The 18,443-nt window shown below is 56.1% G+C and overlaps 1 protein-coding gene across 1 annotated transcript in view; it reads right to left on the bottom strand.

Annotated features, from left to right (window-relative positions):
* AGRN (agrin) overlaps positions 1 to 18,443 on the bottom strand; it is a 221,528-nt gene that overhangs the window by 35,948 nt on the left and 167,137 nt on the right. Inside the window, exons 8-14 of the mRNA XM_024201658.2 lie at positions 17,317 to 17,538; positions 10,971 to 11,165; positions 8,768 to 8,968; positions 6,085 to 6,230; positions 5,354 to 5,459; positions 4,357 to 4,470; positions 1,419 to 1,583 (exon numbers count right to left, since the gene is read on the bottom strand). Coding sequence (XP_024057426.2) covers positions 1,419 to 1,583; positions 4,357 to 4,470; positions 5,354 to 5,459; positions 6,085 to 6,230; positions 8,768 to 8,968; positions 10,971 to 11,165; positions 17,317 to 17,538 — 1,149 coding nt within the window. The remainder of the gene's footprint in view (positions 1 to 1,418; positions 1,584 to 4,356; positions 4,471 to 5,353; positions 5,460 to 6,084; positions 6,231 to 8,767; positions 8,969 to 10,970; positions 11,166 to 17,316; positions 17,539 to 18,443) is intronic.

An 18,443-nucleotide genomic window follows, 5' to 3' on the forward strand; every position in this document is an offset into this window, starting at 1 on the left:
TGAGTTCTGCCAAGGACGTTTTGTTCGGACTAATTCAGTCTCCCTTTTGCTAGGGGCAGAATCAGGAAAAAGAACCCAGGAGTCCTGATTCCCGTACTAGTCTCTAATCCCTACACTATACTTCCCAAGGCAGGACTAGAACCCAGGCGTGCTGGAGCCCAAGTTCCTGATCCTACCATTAGATTCATGGACCCTCATTCTCATTAACACTAAGGTCACTTTGGTAGTTATGTTTCCCTTCACTACAAGTCTCCACAGCCAGCACTGTGTACAGGGCCCTTATGGTAAGTGAGAGTCTGGCCATAGATTTTAAGGCGAGACGGGGCCCATCATGAGCATCTAGTCTGACCTCCTCCATAGCATAGCGCAGAGATTATGTCCATTAATTCCTGCATTGAGCCCATATCTTGTGGTTGAGCTAAAGGGGATCTTTTAGAAGAAACATCCTATCTCGATTTAAAGACACCGAGTGGTGGAGAATTAACCACAGCCCTTGGGTAGCTGTTCCAATTACCTTCTCCATTAAACTGACATCCTATTTTCAGTCTGAACTTTTCTGGCATCACCTCCCAGATACTGTGTCTATGTTTAGACAAACACTAACTCCCAGAGTCAGGAGTGGAACCCAGGAGTCCTGACCTCCCAGGCCTGTGCTCGAATCAACAAAGCTTCCCACATCCTGTTTAACTGCATGTCATCGTAAAACGTGAGCTTGCAATCCCAGAGCCTGAGACTCGTATTCAATCCCTTGACACATGTCTATCACTCTGGAGAGAGAGAGAGCTCTATCATTTCAGAGAGCGCGAAAGACAGAATCACATCTCTATTGTTTGCAATCCCCTCCAAATAACTCTTCTTTCCCTGACCAGTCTGTCCTCTTCCCGTTTGGCACGTATAGATTTTCTGGCTCGTGTCTCCAATGGAGCTTGAAATTAACATGGCTTTTTTTGTTTACTTCCTTGTTTGTACAGGGGCACTGTCGGTGATGTCGGCGCAGATTTTGGAATCGGCCGTGCAGACTCTGACAGGGATTCGGGGGAGCGTCTGACGTTCCCTTGCAATGGACTGGGCAGCCAGCCTGCCGAATCCTGTGCTGGCCCGATTCCATGTCACGCCAGCCGGTGGAAACAACCCTTTCCCCTGAGTGCGATTTCACACCTGGGTCTGATGCAGCAGCACTGGGGAATGCTTGGCACCAGTTTGGAGACACGTTCCCAAAGCGCTAGCCTCTGAGAGAACTGCAGAAATACCAAGAGCCTGGGCCCTGTATGGGTTTGTTTAAGGAGGCCTGTGCTTGGCTCTCCTCCCATGAGCGGGAGCTAGTTAAGATCTGGTGTGAATCAGGTCAAGATCTCTCAGAGATCTCTCAGAGAGCCTTTACCCAGGCACCCTCTTCCCTGGCACCCCCCGGTACTCACGGGTGCAGCCGCTCTTGCTGTCCGTGACTATCCCGCGGAAGTTCCAGAAGCCGGGTTCACAGCGGTCGCACTTCAGGCCCCCCACCCCCGGCTTGCAGGAGCACTGGCCGGTGGTGGGGTCGCAGGCCCCCCCATACGAGCCGTAGGGGTAACACTGACAGGTGCCTGAAAGAGTCAAAGAGAGCAAACTCAGTCCCATTAGCAGTAATCAGTGAGGGCCTGAAACAGGAGGGGCCTTAACGTGGCTGTATGTGCCGACCTGATCCGCTCAGCTGAGGCGGTACCGCATTCCTGGGGAGGGTACTAGGATGCTGATCAGTGTGCCCTCCCTCTGCCCCTACCAAACCTCTTCCCCTTCAAATCCCCCCATTGACCATGGAGCCGTCTTAAACCCTTCAAGCTACTCCTGCTCACTTTGCTTGCATCTATCGTTCCTCTCTCTTTCTAAACTGAGGGAGGCGATCCAGAGAAAGAGAGAGACGCCGCTGTATTCCTGGGAAGCAGGGGTGAGAGGGATGGATAATCCCATAATATCTGGGATGAGAGGGGGCAGGAAAGGGAGGGAAGGCCAGCAGTTGTCATGTTCCACCTCCTCCGCTTCCCAGGATGGCGCGAGAGCCATGAGGGGAAATCGTTAGCTCCAGACCCGGCTGTGAGGAATAAAGAAAGTCACCCGCATCAGGTGATTACATTTAGATTTATGCTCCCGTCGCCAACTCAAGGGCAAGGGTGGAACAGAAGGGGAAGAGCAGTTGGACCCAGAGCCAATCAATCCGGGTGGCTTCCTCCGGGGAGTGATACCATGCGGGAGCCCAGATGGGGGCGTGAGGCCCCAGCCACGGTTGTGTGTGTGTGGGGGGGTCACTGACCCAGAGGATGACCACTGGAATTTGTGCTGCAGTAACACTTAGGAGCCCCAGTCACAGAACAGGACCCAGCTGTGCTGGGCACTGAACAAACACAGAACAAAAAGACAGTCCCGGCCCCAAGGAGACAAGAGACGACTGGTGCATACAGACAGACCGATGGCGTAGCACAAGGAATCAGTGGGACCCTGGGTCAGGAGGGGGTGGTCTTGCCACACCTGCTCTCTAAACGGCTGTCATGTTTTGCAGGCCTGGAGGCACAGGCATTGATTTACCGAGTTGCTGGGGGGTGCTCAACCCCATTCCTCCCAGGGCCCGCCCCCACTCCACCCCTTCCTCCAAGCCCCCACCCCTGCCCCGCCTCTTCCCACCCCCTCCCCCCACCTCTTCCTGTCCCCGCTCCTTCCTCTCCCCCCCAGTGCCTCCTGCACCCTGCAGAACAGCTAATCCGCAGAGACGCTGGGAGGGAGTGGGAGGAGCTGACCTGTGGGGGTGCCAGCGGGTGCTAAGCACCACTGTTTTTTTTTTCCATGGGTGCTCCAGCCTCGGAGCACCCATGGAGTCGGCGGCTATGCCTGGAGGCAAAGAAACGTTTGAGGGAGGACAACGAGGTGGCTTTGTGGGTGGTTACGGGGAACTCTGAGCAAGGGGCAGCATGGGGGGGAAGCATGATGAGGTTCCTTTGAGAACTTCACGAGCGGGCGACGAAGGCTGGGACCATTGGCTGAGCAGAGGCGGAAGTCAGCTTGTCAGCCCATGCGCTGGCCCCTTTGGGCTGAAGGCCACCCGCGGTGACCCCGTGCCACGAGAGTCTGTCAGAACACCACTGCTTATTAAATTACATGGCACATTAAACGACACTAAATCCCCATCAAGCGTGCATTAGCCAGGCCCATACACGGCTTTAACTATATTTCCGCAGTTTAATGTGCTTTCCTAACAGTCGGTCACAGCCTCAGTTGTTAATATATGGCTAATGCCTTTCCGAACACGCCTTCTTTGAAAGCCCTGACTCCGGTAATTATTTAATAAATATTAATGACGCGTTCATCAAGGCAGCCTCCTGAGAAGCAGAGTCACCTCTCAGTCAGCACTGGGGTGGGCTGAGAAGGACCTACCAGGTGGGAGGATGTGGATCTGTCTCATACTCTGGGGCCAGGGCTGGAGCAAATATTTGCCCCCAGAACTAGCCCTGAACTCCCTGAGATGGTGCAAGCCGCCCTCGGGAAGGGCTCACCGCTGGGAGCACTTCCAGGGGAGCACTGAGCACCCTCAGCTCCCAGTAATATGTGGGCTCAGCACCAGCCTGGCTCAGGCTCTAAGAAACGTCTGTTACCATCCAATAGCAGAGCGGCGCTGCTAACTGTCTTTGAGCTGCCACATGGCGAGCAACCCGGAGAAAACAAACAAGGCCACCACTTGCCAAGGCTTTCCTGAGCTTGGCTCCACCGGGAGCCAGCTACCATCTGTGCAGGCCACGAGAGCTCACGCCGGGTTTGGTCCTTGTCCAGAGAGGGAGGGAGGTTTGGGGCATCTAGTTCAGAGCAACCCTCTTGCATTGATCCCTGCATAGATTTAGGGCAGCTTCTGAACCAGAAGCGAATTGGCGCTTTATAGAAAACGAGAGGCGCTGGGAATTTAGAAGGCAAAGGGGGCGTGTGCAGAGGTGTGCGGGTCTCTCTTTGTTCGTGGGTGGGTGTGCTACGGGCTCCGGAGACATCTGGAGGCTCTGGCATGTCTAGTGGAGGAACTGGAATGGAGCAGATAAGCTACGGGAGAGGTTCTCAGCCTGGGGGTTGCCAACAGACTTTTTGGGGAGGTTCTCCCCACCCTCCCTCTCCCATGGCTAGATGGGAGGGAGACCCCAAAACTTCTTTCTGTTACAACATGGGAGAAGGGCATGGAAAAGGCTAAGACCCACTGCTCGACAGGGTCAGGCAGAAGAGTAATCTTCTGCAGAGGAGTTTTCCCCCCATTATCTGCAGTCTGGATCTCCACACTGTCCCCGACAAGGGATTAACAATCCAGGACCCCTCATCTGTTACAAGAGATTCCTCCCAAGCTTCACTCACTTGGGCAGCCAGCTGAGCCCACGCCGAGGGCCACGGTTGTATTGTCTGGACAACATCCATAGATGGTCTGGCTGCAGTGCAGAACCAGGAGCGGCGGGGGAGGCGTTCCAATAACTACGGAGAGAGGGAGGGACACAGGTCACACCTTGGGCAGACGGGGAACCGCAGCTGTAACCGGGCTACATCAGGGCAATATAACAAATGCAGGGGATCTGGACAGATGTGTCTGGCCATGTCCTCCCTGCACAACCCCCCCTTGGTCTCTGCCCTGCATTAGGGCAGCGACACTGACTCCAGGCCCTCCCCAGTGCAAGTAGCCGCATGCAGACATGCAAACAGAGGCACAAAATGGCTCAGCCGTTGCATTGGTACCAACAAACTAATGCTGGCCCCGCTAGCGACGCAGGCTGCTCCCAGCAGTGGTCCCAGACGCAAGGCAGAGGAGTTCCCTATGCTGCGGGGAAGGGAGCAGCTGAAGGCTGACGCAGCCCCTGCTAGCCCAGGGTCTGAATCTCAGCATTGGTCGGTGTGACAGAGTGCTAGGAACTCAGAGCTGACCCAGTACTCTGGTCACTGCAGTACTAGCCATTCCCCCCGGGGTAGCTTTAATTGGGAGGGATGGTGGGAACAGTTAAAAGACAGGAAGGAAGTGCAAGGGGGGAGGCTGGCAGGGGCCAGGGGATGCAGAATCCCAGGAGGTTGAGATTTTGCCTTCTCCCTCCCTGGAGAGCAGGCTAAGGGGGCAGTTTACTACTGATTGCATGGGGCTGCATGAAGCTGTACTGGCGACCTGGCGGAGGGGACCCCAATAAATAACACACGGTGTTTAGCAACTCGAAAGTCTCCAGCCTGTTTGTGGTGGCCCAAAGGGCAGAAGAGAAGGGACCCTGTTGCCACCCCAGACAAACGTCAGAGGAGCATGGGATGCTGTGAGGCAGGAGCTGGCTAAAGGCCAATACCCGTGCTAGCCCGGGTCCGAACCTCAGTGGGGACTCACCGCGGCAGGCTCCTTGGCTGGTGACGTAGAGGTCCTGGCGTTTCTCGCAGCGTGTCTTCTTGAGCTCACACTCGTTGGCATAGGTCGCACCGTCAGAGCCGCACACCTGCTCAGAGGATGGGGGGGGGGGGTGAGAGAGAGAGAAGAGAGATCACTGTCTGCAGCCTCCAGCATGCAGAGAGCTGCCTACCCCTCATGGGGTGCCCCCATCCCCAGGCCAGTGCTGGGCAGGGAAGCTGGAATTCTAAATCCGGCACTAACCAATCCTGCCCAGGGGGAAGAACGGCTACTAAGGGAGATGGGCCGTGTGCCAGCCAGCAGCACTCGGGATTGCAGCACAGGTCCCTCAGCCCTGGCAACCCCTGGGCGGGGGAAAGGCATCTATTCACGCCTCTGACCAGAGCCCTGGCTGGGGAGCAAGGGGGCTGGCTGTGCTGGAGAGGCCCCCTTGAGACGAGGGGCATGAGGGACAGGCCAGGAGGGATACAACAAGAACCTCCTCCCAAACTCAAATGGGCCCTGTGAGTCCGGGACAGCTTGGGGGAACTTCTCCCCCCTACCCGCCCACTAGGATTTCCACAGCCCCACCCAACTGTGGCCGGGGTTCGAAGTGCTGCAATACCCCGAGCCAGGCTGGGCTTGCGACACCTCCAGCCTGAGAGGCTGCAGAGAGCCCCTCACTAGGCCGAGCTCTCTTCCAAAGCCAGGGGCGGGCAGGCAGGGGGAATTACCGGGTTACGTGGCACGGCCAGGCAGGTGAAGTCACACACACAGCGGTCGTCCTCCACGTCCTCGTCCCACGAGCCCCCGTACTGCCGGCAGCGGTCCTGTTCGCATTCGTTATCATCCCCAGAGCCTGAGCCCCCTGAGCCACACTCTGCAGAGGAAAGGAGGGGACCTTGGAGGGTGACTGCTCCTAGTCCACACCTGGCCTCTGAGATAGCAGGACCCTCCTCCCCCAGGGCAGAGCATCCAGCCCCCCATGAGGACGGAATACAGCCATGTGGCCAGTAACAAGGGGACTTCTCTTTGCGAGGTTCCTTGAAGATGGGCTCAGGGCTCTGTCTGTACTGGCTTGGCAAGCAAAAGCTCAGAGCTCCCGTCTAACTCGGATGGCTACCTGGGGATCAGACACAGATGAGCCCCACGCACAGTACGAATAGCAGCCGGCTGGCTTCATAACGGTTTAACTCCCTCTTCCCTCCAGCCTCTCCCCTCACGCTGCAGCAGGGAAACGGATTCCTTCTGCTCAGATAAACCCAGAGACCTGGGTGCTTTTGGGTTTGGTTTTCAGTTGAAAGTCCAGCCTGGCAGAGATTACTGGCTTGGCAGAGAGACACTTAATGCGCTGTATGTCAACTCAGCTCCTCAACCAACCACGAGACGCTCCGCGCTCTGGCAGCGAGACAGAGATGTTGATTTCAAAGGCTTTAAAAAAAACAACCTGCCCCCTTTTTATGGAGTGATCAAAGGGTGGGAGCTGACGTTACACAGAGAATTATTTAAGCTCATCTCTCGGAAGGACACAACCTGAAATTCCCTGGCGAGGACTGTGATCAAACGCCATGTTATGTCTTCCACTCTCCCTAGCCCTGCCACAGCACTCCAGCCCTATCTGGCTAAACTACCAGAGCAATGAGCTAGACGGTCTCAGCTCACAGAGACATTGAAGGGACAAGGTGGACGCTGTTCCCCTATTGGCCTTCAGCCAGCACTGCTCTAGTCTTCCCACTCTGGAGGCCTGGATTCATCGATTTCAGGCCACCAGTGAAATGAGTTGGGAGGCCTCAACCTGACCCCTGAAGGGTGGCTGGGCCCAGAGCAGAGCACTGCCGGTGAAGACTGAGGTGCAGAGCTGCAGGAGGGGCAGGACTGGTGTCCCAGAGGTTGCTGGGGATCAGTAGGGCAGAGCTGTGGGGGAGCTCCAGGACTGGACTGGCAGGGCAGGACGGAGGCGCACAGGCAGAGCGGCGTGTGGACTACAGCTTTGCTGTAGCCAGCATTATCCGCCCCTCACTTTCAGCGGCGCTAGCCCCACACCTCACCTTTACAGAGGAGTCAGGAGAGAGCAGCCCAGGGACACGCTGCTCTGAGCTGCCTAGACACTGCTGGCAGCTCCCTGCCTCCAGGCGAAGCTCGCCCAGTCCAGCTCAGGGACAGACACTGGAGTGTGGACTCCTACTGTGGGCCTGTCCCACGCCTACTGTAGTCAGTGAGAAGACACCCCCCCACCTCCCTTGACCGCAGAGGGGTTTGGCTCAGGCCCTTAAAATCCAGTCCGGGTCTGTCACCCTCTGTGGCCTGTGTTGAGAGGGCTGCTGGTTTCAAACCCATTGGCATCAATTGTCCCCAGACTTGAGAGAAGCACTCGGGGTCGCATGGGCCGAAGACACTGAGCTCCCCCTCCCACTTAAAGGGGACCCCCCAGGCCGGGGCAGGCAGGCCAAGACGTGCAGGAGGCTATCTCTGGGGCTAAACAGAGGCCTTTGCTGTCCAGGACTGTTGATCCGGCAGCTTTCACTCACTGACTCTAAAGGCTGCACGCAGCCATCTGCCCCACACCCTGCCCCAGTGCTGCTCAGAGGAGGCCTGCAGCCGGGATCCCCCCGAAACCTGGCCGAGCAGGGCCTCAGCAAAGAGATATTTCCCCAGGTGCCCAGTGCTGAGTTAATGGCAACCCCAACAGAGTCCCGGGGGCAGTGGCGAGGCAGCTGGGCCCGTGCCTCAGGAACTGCTCCGTCTCCTCACGCCTCTCTCAAGCCTGGGCCCTTTGAAGTGTGAAATTAAAGCAGTGATAAATCTCCTAGCCCAGGCCCATTAGGTGGTGTCAACTTTCATTACCGCTAGTTACAAAGATGAAGGCGGTGGGTGCCAGGTGCTGTTGACGACACAGCGCCAGCCGCCGAAATGAGCTTGGGCAAGCTGCTCTCCCCTCCCACGAGGGCAGGAGAGGAGCCTCCCGACTCCCATCGCAGAGCCGTTCGCCTGCCATGAGACAGAGCGAGGAGCAGCCAACTTCCATGCATGGGGGGATTGCTAGGAGACTCGGTGAAGCCTTTAAAATACACCTGCCGTACAACAGGCCAGAGCGCCAGGATGGGGGGAGGAAGAAATCCTGCCAAAGAGGCTGCTCCGTCGGCGATCCCGGGGGGTTACACCTGGGCACGCCACAGGCGGCTCCAAGCAGCAGGCGGTGTAGCTTGCTGTTGTACCTAGCCCCAGCAGGGCGGTGGGGGGATGAGAGAGAGCGAGAAAGCATCCACATTCCAGTCACGAACCATGAGCTCTGGACATTTGCCTTTGGACCACGCAATATAAACTCCATGTGTGAGGAAGTCCAAGCCCTCCCCGCCCATCCACCCCATTCCTCACACCCTTCTGCCCCCCAGAACCAGAGGGAACGGAGCTTCCTACCCTCCTCACAAGGTCCCGTCCTGGAAACCTCGATGGCCTTCTTCTGCTGGCAGGAAGCCACCCGCAGCTCGCACGGGCTGTCGTAGGTGACGCCATCGCTGCCACACACCTGGGAGAAGGGCTGCCTCTCGCAGCGCGGGCACACACACTGCCCGCCCACGCACTTGCTCCCGAAGGCACAGACAGCGCTGCCGCACGACTCTGGGGGGAGGAGGCAAGTGAGAGGAGAACGGGGAGGGAGAGAGAAGCAGCATGAGATCCAGCAGAAAGCCTCCCGTTGCAATCGTCAGCTTGGGCAGTGTCAGAGGGCTATGCCCTCAGAGAGGGCCCGGCTGCTGATTGCTTCATCACCGGCTTAACCCATCCCTGAATGGGCTCAGGACAGAAGAAACTGAGGGTGGGTTCCCACGGCAGAGTCCTAAGCACCCACAACTCCCGAAAGTCAGCGGGTGTCGCAGGTAGCCAGCTCCTGCAGACACCAGGCCAACAGTGCATTCTGGTTATAAGCACTGAATGACTCTCTCTAGGCACCCACGGTTCCATATCCGCAGCAGCTGGAGCCCAGCCTTGCAGTGCCCGATGCTGACGGGGCATCCCATGCAGCCCTTCCATCTCACTCAGGTTTCTACTCTGAAACGTATCCGTTAGCTCCCTGTCCCCGCTCAGCTGGGACATGTCAGTCCCAGCTGTAGAGAGAGAGATTATTTGGGTCCGTGTATCATTTGTTCTAATGTAGCATTTCATCGGCACTTTTAGTTCATTTGGAAATTAGCTCAGACCGTTCTGGGCTGGGCCAAAGTGCATGGGGCTGGGGGTGGGAGTGGGGAGAGAGGCGGGGTAGGGGGAGCAGAAGATCAGGTAGAAACTAACTTGTGAGGGGGGGAAGAAAAAAGAAACCAAAAAAGGGGCACGCTGACCAAACAGGAACATGGTACAGCTGTGTTTAAAGGCAGGTGTAGATTGCAAGGTGCTAGCATGGCTTCCCTGTTCAGCCCGGCACCTTCCCTGCCAAGGTTGCAGTTAGTATTTCAATAAGGTTGATTAAGCTTTGTGACACCCATAAGGGGAAGTATTACCCTTGTATCGTGGCGGGGGAAACTGAGGCACACCGGGATTGTGGCTGAGATTTTCAAAGCCGGCTAAGGGATTTGGATGCCCCGTTCCCATTCAGATGGATGGGAAGTGTGAATCCATTTGTTATTCTGATTTGTATTATCATAGCCCTAGGAGCCTTCCTCAGGGACCACGACAGCCGAGGTGGCTTCAAAAGGCTAAGCATTAGGGTCTTGCCCTAGATCTCATAGGGAACGAGTCAGTGGCAGAGCTGGCAAGGAACCTGTTAGAACTGGGCTACTACAAGACGCTATAGGCTGCTTACAGCCTTGGCGTCTACCAAGTCCATCTGCCCTGCAGGGTGATGCCCATTGAAGAAGATTCAGCTCCTGTTCGAAAATAGAAAAAAAAACAAACCCCTATGGCTGAGATTTCCAAGCTGACCAAGGGATTGAGACACGTAACTCATTCATGGTAATGTGTCTAAATCCCTAATCAGCTTTGAAAGTTTCAACCGAAGGCTTTGAAGCCTGTTTGAGGATGGCTCTCATGAACGAAATAAAGAAATCTCTGTCCAAACTGGGCAGGGAAACTCTGCTAGAATCAACTGGGCTAGACAGACGTCGCTCCAATGCCTTTGGGTGCACTATGCCAGCCGAGGACCTGAGCAGGCAAAGATGGCTGTGGCTAGCTTGGTTCGAGCTCCAGCACAGAGGCGGCCTGGGTGTAACAAATCAAGGAAATTCTTGTGATGAAAACCATTCCTTCTGCCAGCCTATTGCCCGATATCTGTCTGCTCCACCAGGGCCTGCAGACATGATTGCCAACGGTGGCTAGTGATCTTGGATGCCTCCAATTCTGGGTGCTCAAGTTGACATACCTTAAAGGGGCCTGGTTTTTAGAAAGTGCCTAGCATCTGCCCTCTGAAAATTGGGCCTCTTGAAGATGTCTCAAGTTGGCCCCCCCACCCAAAAATGGAGGCACCCAAAGTCATCGGTCACTGGTGACAACTAAGTTATTTTCTTCCTTGGATCAAAACCTCTTTGGATTTTATTCTTTTCCCCAGGGGAGGGTGGAACTGAAGTGACATGAAGGGTTAAGAAAGGAATGTGGAGGCAGGGGGCAAGGACAGGTGCCCCTGCAAACTCACTGCAGTCTCCTTGCGCGGCCACCTGGATGTTGGTCTGCTGCGTGCATGCCCGGACGTGGAGCTCGCACTCGCTGCCGTAGGTGTTCCCGTCCGTGCCGCAGACCGGCTGGGAGGAGGAGACGCATTCTGTTGGGCACACGCACCTGCCCGTCTCCGCCTCGCAGATGGCACCGAACTGACACTTGCTACACCGGTCTGCAGGAATCAAAATAGAAAGGGACAAGAAACCCAGAGAGAAAGTCAAGTCACTAAGCACTGGCACCGAGAACAAGGCCCTGCAGAATAATTCACGGGCTCATTATCCCAAATGCGTGCCGTGTCAGCGCTCCAGGCAAGGAGGGGTTAACAGCGCTGTACTCCTTCGCTGCCATGTGAAATGGGGAGAGAACAGCTAGTACAGGAAGATTAGCCTGGAGAGGGGATCATTGCTTAAGGCCATCCCGGCTTTGTCTGTGCAGAGCACTGCCTGGCAATCGCCCTCCATTGCTCTAGCATGGCTACAGCACAGAGCCTGCTCATTGTTACCACCATGGCATCTAGAACTGCTCTGACAGCCTGATCCCAAACCCACCGAGGCGAACGGGAAAAGTCCCACTGACTCCAATGGGCATTGGATCAGGCCCAGAGCTTGGAACTGAAACCAGACCCAGGCAAAAAGCCACCCGGCTTCAGGTCTCGTCGCACAAGTTTTTCCACCCACGGAAACGATCACAGTGTCGCAAATGGAGGGCGGAGACTTTGTGCTGGAGAGGGAGAGGGAAAAAAAGGCCCCAATCCTCAGCTGGGATAAATGAGTGCAGCTCCCCGACTATCCCAGGTATAGGACTTCATAAGAAGTATTGTATATCCCTCAACTCAAAGCACTTTACAAGCTAGCAAGACCCACAGAGAAATGCAGCCACCTCTGGGGTGGAACACAGCAGCATTTTAACAGTGCACAGCAACACTCTAGGTCAGATTTGGGCAGCAAGTCCACGGGGAATTCAGGCAGAAGAGTGAAATTAACCCCAGGGTGGGAGGTGGCCATGGCAACAGCATTAGACACTCGTAATAGGGATCGTCAATGCCCGCGAGGGAACAGGCAAAGAAAAATAATGAAAAGATAAATGGGCGGATTCCCCAGCTGGTGTAAATCAGTGTTGCTCCATGGAGATTTATGCCAGTGGAGGATCTGGCCCATTGTTCTACGTATTTCTCAATGTTCTGCCGGGACATCGTTAACCCTTTAACTGCCACAGCCAAAGTTAACAGACCAGGTGTGTCTAGACCCTGTGCGCTCACTGGACAGCTGAGCGCGATGTCTGTAGCACTCACCTGCTTCTGTGGGAGTGGAGGGCGGGGAAGGACCCATCGCCGCCGAGACACTCCAGAGACAGGAGCATGATAGAGAGTCTCTCCTATGAGGCCAGCGCGTACATAACTGAACAGCTCTGCGGGCCAAGGCTGAACACGAGAGGGGCGCTGGAGGAGAGGGGGCTGAACGTCCCGAGAGTCATGGGAGCACCGGAGATAGCTGCATGAGTAACCTCTTCAGCAGCACCCATCAACGCCTGCCTCCGACCCCAAGCTCTGCCTCCGCTCTAGACTCCAGGAGACATGGGGGGACTGAAGGGGGGACGCAGCTGTCTCTGAACCCAGTGTCAAGACAGCAGTCAAATGCCATCCAACCCCCCTACCCTGCCCCCCAGACACTCACAGGGAGCCCCAGTGAGTCTGGTGGGGGCAGGAAGGAGCAGGGTGGGCAGAGAAGGAAGGAGACGCACTCGGAGGCAGAGAGGCTTAGCCGTAAAACCCATCAGGGCCGGGGTAATTAGGATGAAATGTTACCGGAGTTATATGCCATTACAGCTCTAAACAGGGCTGGAGCGAGTGCAGGGCCAGTGCAAAGGCTGATAAATGAGTCCTGGTATCAGCAGCCACAGAGAGACAAGGGCTACAACCCAAGCAGCTTGCAAATCTCCTTGAGGATTTGGGCAGCAAATCTGGGAGATCTGCAGGGAAGCGGGGCGGCTGGGCAGGGGTTAGGCGACAGGGCTGTGGAAATGAGGGGGAGGGGAGGTTTTATCTTAGGTTCTAGATCCCGGGTGCTTCTGGAGCCAGTTACTCCCAGCGGAAGGTGGGGCCGGTGCTGCTCGGCGGGGCAGTCCCACTTTCCCAGCCCACTCCAATCCTGCACCCTGCCGTTTGCAGAAGCTAACAAGGGGCGTGTCATTTAGCCAAACCCACTTGTCAGCCCCACTCTCACCCCACACACCCCCCATTGAGAAAAGCAGGGCTGGTCTTCTCTCTAGAGCCTGACTGACACAGACTAGGCGAGCACTCTACCCCATAGGGCAGGAGGGGCTGCAGGGGGTTGAACCCCATTTTCTGGGACTGTACAGATCAGAACCCCCTGGAATGCTGTGAAAGAGAGAGATCACCCCACAACAGCCACCGCAGCCCACAGCGAGGCAAAGAACGGCCCGCAGCCAGTCTGGGCAGCCGGGCCACCAGCTCTTGCCTTGTGCCTGAAGCCAGCGAGTCATGGGTGTCACTTGGTAGGCACTGTCCCAATTCAGGCACCGCACATCCCCGGCCTCAGGCCGCAGCGTGGTGTGTTGCGGGCCCCAAGGATTATTTTGGGTTCCATCGAGTTCCTGTAGGACAGGCTCAGAGGGCCCAGACTCTGCCTTGCATTTGCAGGGTCGTCATGGAGATATGGCAGCAGGAGACGATGGGGGCTGCACCAGGGGCAACTGCAGGAGGCTGAAATGCAGGCTGGATTCACAGGATGAAAAGACTCTTGGTGAGTCAAGCTCCGGCTTCAGGCAGAGACCAGCCAACCTCAACAGGAGCCACTGACTCCCTGGGATGGAACACCCCTAAAACATGGCTGTGGATCCCCAGGTCCCAGCTTAGCCCCGTCCGTAGCAACACCAAGGAGAGGGCTGCACAAAGCCCGGACAACTGCCCCACTGCTCTAGCAGCAGCTCTAAGTGCGGAGGAGAAGAGCAAAGTCTCAAGGCCAGGCCTGGGAATTCCATGGGAACAGGGAGTTGCTTTGAGGGATGGTGTCCCATGTGTCACAGAAGGCTCTAAACTCACGTCCAAGTGCAATAACCCCTCTCAAGGCTCTGGCAGCATCGTGACCTGCCGAGCCCCCTTCTTCTGGTTTATCAGGATGTCCCCAGGACTGGATGTGTTTGTAATTCATAGTGACACGTCATCTCTCTCTCCCCGTATACGCTGTCTGCATGACGCATGTACCTCCCCAGCACACACAGTCCTTCACTGCAGGTGAGCCTAGAGCCAGCCAGCACCTCTGCTGTCATGGCCCTTGTGCATTCAGTGACTCACCGGCTAACTTCCTCTTTCAGAGGAGCATCCCCTCCCCCCCTCCATTCGATTCACCAGGAATTTGGCTCGAGGAAGATTTTTCTCATTTTACTTTCGCGCAGCAGCTGTTGCTTTGGATGCGTGGGGGGAAAGATGCGAAAAAAGCCCAAACCCGTTACTGGTTAGCATGAGCTGTCGGCTGGGATGTTTCTATCTATAGCCTGCCATTTCCTGCCCACTGGTGGGTTTCAGAAGTGGGTAGAGAGGCACTCGAAGGCAGGATCTATGGGAAGATAAGCCCATGGGCGTGCGGGAAATTTCTTCCTGAGTCCCAGGAAGTCAGGGGCCCTTTATGCCCTAAAGCAGGGGTGTTTATATCCCTTTTACATGACAATCATCTCTCAGGTAACTGCAGATATTCTTAATGCACATATCAATGCCTAATCTGCTTCTGAAGCCTCCAGAACTCATTGCTATCCTGTAGCAGTGAGTTCCATGGGTGAACTGTGCACACACATCCCTCTTTTTTAAGCATTAAATTTCCTTTCATCATAGTAAGCGTCCCTCCTGCATAACGCACAGCTGCCATCTGTGCAGAGAGCAGTGATCCTACGCTCAGAAACTAAACAGCCAGCCTGAACTTTGGCTGTGGCACTCTGCATACCTTCCATAACCGCTCGCCCCCCGCCAGGTCATGGAGTATATAGCTGGGCATTAGCTCATGATAACCCCTGGAGCGTAGCATACATGCATTCAGACTGCAAGCAGGATGACCCTAGTTTGTCATCAACACAGCTGGCTAAATCCCGCCTAAGCAACCTCCCTGACTTCAGTAGGGTGGCGGGGTTGGAACCGAGAGCAGATCACGGCTGAGGGACATAGAGTGCTAGGATTAAGGGACAGGAAGGGACAGCCATCCCTGGGCATTTGGTTTTTTCTTGTGGTGCATTCCAAAAGGTGCAGGAAAGGCCTTTACGAGATGCAGCAGGTGGATGGAGTGCCAGCGATCAATTATTCCTCCCAAGGCAGAGAAATGCCCTTCAATGGGATAAGGGGTGTACGCATTCGCTGGGGGTGGAGGACCGAGCGAGATGGAGGGTTTCTCTCTAATGGGGGCAGAGGGATGCATTTTGTAATTAAATCTGGACACCCCCCCCTGCTACCTCCAGAAGAGACAAAGGAGGAGCAAGATGCTCAGACAGCTTCTCCCGCATCTTGGCCCCAGCCGCTCCTGGGCAGCTCCCCCACTGTTCAAACTTTTGTAGCAGCTAATTGTCCTGCATCAGACTGGTAAAGCAGCCAGGGCGGGCTTTGCGCAGGGAAGCGATGTACATGCATATTTCCCCTAGATGCTCCCCCCCCCATACCTCTATAGGGAGAAAGGGAAAATCACCACCCAGATTGGTTCCTTTCCCCAAATCCACCCCTTCTGCCGAGACTCTGTTATTTTTAAGCCATTGGAAGGTGAAGGAATAACCTTCCCGAGCGACAGGTACCAGTGAACTGTGTCATTCTCTCTGCTCGCCGGGGGGGCCTGCTGATTTCATTGCCATCTGAGTGGGCAATGGGTGATCTAAGCGGGCACTTGCCTGGCAAGGGGAACAGGGAATGGCAAGCCACGGATAGATACACGCAGACACATGCTCCGCTCCAGCCCCAAACCAGAGAAACGCTCCTGGGGTGAGAAACGGATCGTTTCTGCACAAAGCACACTGCAGCAGGCAGCGCTGGGGGCTTACGCTGCACAGAGATTTCATTCAGCCTGGATCCAGCTTGACTCTCAAGTAACTGCAGATGCTTTGATTAACAGCCACAGCCACCTGCTCTGCAGCCGATTCCACCTCCTTTCCACGCACCTCAGCGTCCTTTGCAACGCCTTTCAATTCAGTTAGCCTAGCAAGCCACCCAGGATGGGGAAACTGAGGCCCAGGGGAAGCAAAGCAGCAAAATCAGGAACAGAACCCAGGAGTCCTGACTCCTAATGCTTATTCTACCTGTAGGCAATGCTCCTATTGACTCACTCTTTCCAAGAGCAACCTCCCGTGTTCAGCCTATCCCCACTCAGCTCAGTCCACCATTAGCAGCCCCCCTGCACTTTCTACAGCAGGAGGCACTATGCCTGGATTACAGGGAAAGCCTCAGTGCTTTTAGGAACAATCTGAACACTTTGCTTCGTCCCCATGCCAGGCAGGAGATTCCATCCCACGGGGATGAGAGTAACCTCTCTAATCAGGAATAGAACTTGCTGGAAGGGAAGCAAGGCGTTCCTTAGGATCCACAGCGGTTCAGTGGTGAGAGCACAGGGCTGGGAATCTAGACTCCTGGGTTCCATCCCTAGCTCTGCCAGTGACTCACTGCATGAAGCTGGGCAAGTCACATGCCTGCGCTCTGCCTCAGTTTCCCCCTCTGTAAAACAAGGAGGCTCCTGCTACCTCGCTGTGGGGGTTGGGAGGCTAAGGGCACTCCATGTCTGCAAAGCATGTTGCAAGCTCCAGGTGCAGGGGGTTAGAGGAATGCCCGTGCATCTCTCTTCACTGGACCCCTTTGTTCCTAGAGCTACTGTGGGGCCATCCCATGGGGTCAGCAGTCATGTGACCTAACACCTCACCCCACGCCAACTAGAGCTTCAGACTCCAACAGCAACCAGCACGGTGGGGCTGCAGTCTACCCGCAGGCCTGCTTGGAAGGGGCAGCCACCGGGCCCCACCCTTCACCACCATGGCCGGCGAAAAGGGCAGATTCTGGTGGGATGCCAGCGATTCAGGTCCTGTGGAGCGGAAAGTCCCATTGCCTGCTGGGGTGGCGTGGGATGAGATGGGGCTGCCCTGCAGCAGATCAAGGACTTGGGAGTGGAGGAGACATGCTGGGGCTGGGTGGAAAAGTCTGCCTGACTGGGGTGGGGAGCATATGGGGGGAGGGTCACTTGCTCTGTGTCCCCATAACCCGCCCCTACCAGCTAGTTCTGAGCCTTCCTGCACCTCCCCTCTCCTGGCTTCCAGGTTCTCCTTCCACAGAGCCCCACCCCACTCACCGCAAGGCCCTTTGTGCTTCACTTTGATCTCCTTCCTGAGGACGCAGGCCATGGCGTCCAGCTCGCAGGGGTTGCCGTAGGTGCGGTTGTCGCTGCCGCACACGGGGTCGTAGCGGCTGAGGCATACCTGCTGGCACTCGCACACCGCCTCCCGGTTCTTCACCACGCAGGTGGCCCCGAAGGTGCACTCCACGCTCAGGCACGGGCTGGGCATGCCCAGGTCTGTGCGGGGGCAGGAGAGAAAAAGCAACACATCAGCCACTCCCCCTGCCGCAGCCACTCCCCATCCGGCAGGGAGCAGGCAAAGGACAACGCCCGCGCGCCAGCCCCCGCCAGGACCGCGCGGATCCTGGGCGGAGGAAGTTATGATGGTGTCACAAACACACAGTGCTCCTGTCACCCCCCTTGAAATCACATGCCACCCTGGCGGCCCCGGTCTGGTGCCTGTCCCATACAGCAGCAGAACACCCTCCTCCCAGGACAGGGCCCTGGTCGACCTCAACTCTCCCTCTGTTATAGCCACTGTGCAGATCACAACAGGACAGGGGGACGGGGATCCCAGAGGCTCAGAGAGGGACCATAACAGTCTGAAAGTCAGGGCGGAGCAAAATCCATCCTGCTAAAAGCCTTATAACTTCAAGTGAAACACATCCCTCGCACCAGTACACACACACACACACACACACACACACACAGCCCATCCTTTGTACCAGCACACAGAGCCCATCCCTCGCACTAGCACACACACACCAACCCTCACACCAGCACACACACACAGAGCCCATCCCTCGCACCAGCACACATACAAAGACACACTCACATATAGAGCCCATCCCTTGCACCAGCACACACATACACACCAACCCTCGCACCAGCACACACACACACACCAACCCTCGCACCAGCACACAGAGCCCATCCCTCGCACCAGCACACACACAGAGCCCATCCCTTGCACCAGCACACACACACACACACCATCCCTCGCACCAACACACACACACAGAGCCCATCCCTCGCACCAACACACAAAGATACACCCACTATCCCTCACTCCAAAACACACACACACACTCCCTCGCACAAACATGCACACACACAGAGCCCATCCCTTGCACAAACATGTA

Source organism: Terrapene carolina, unplaced genomic scaffold (assembly GCF_002925995.2).
Source record: "Terrapene carolina triunguis isolate 2854851 unplaced genomic scaffold, T_m_triunguis-2.0 Scaffold714, whole genome shotgun sequence".
Lineage (NCBI taxonomy): Eukaryota > Metazoa > Chordata > Testudines > Emydidae > Terrapene > Terrapene triunguis.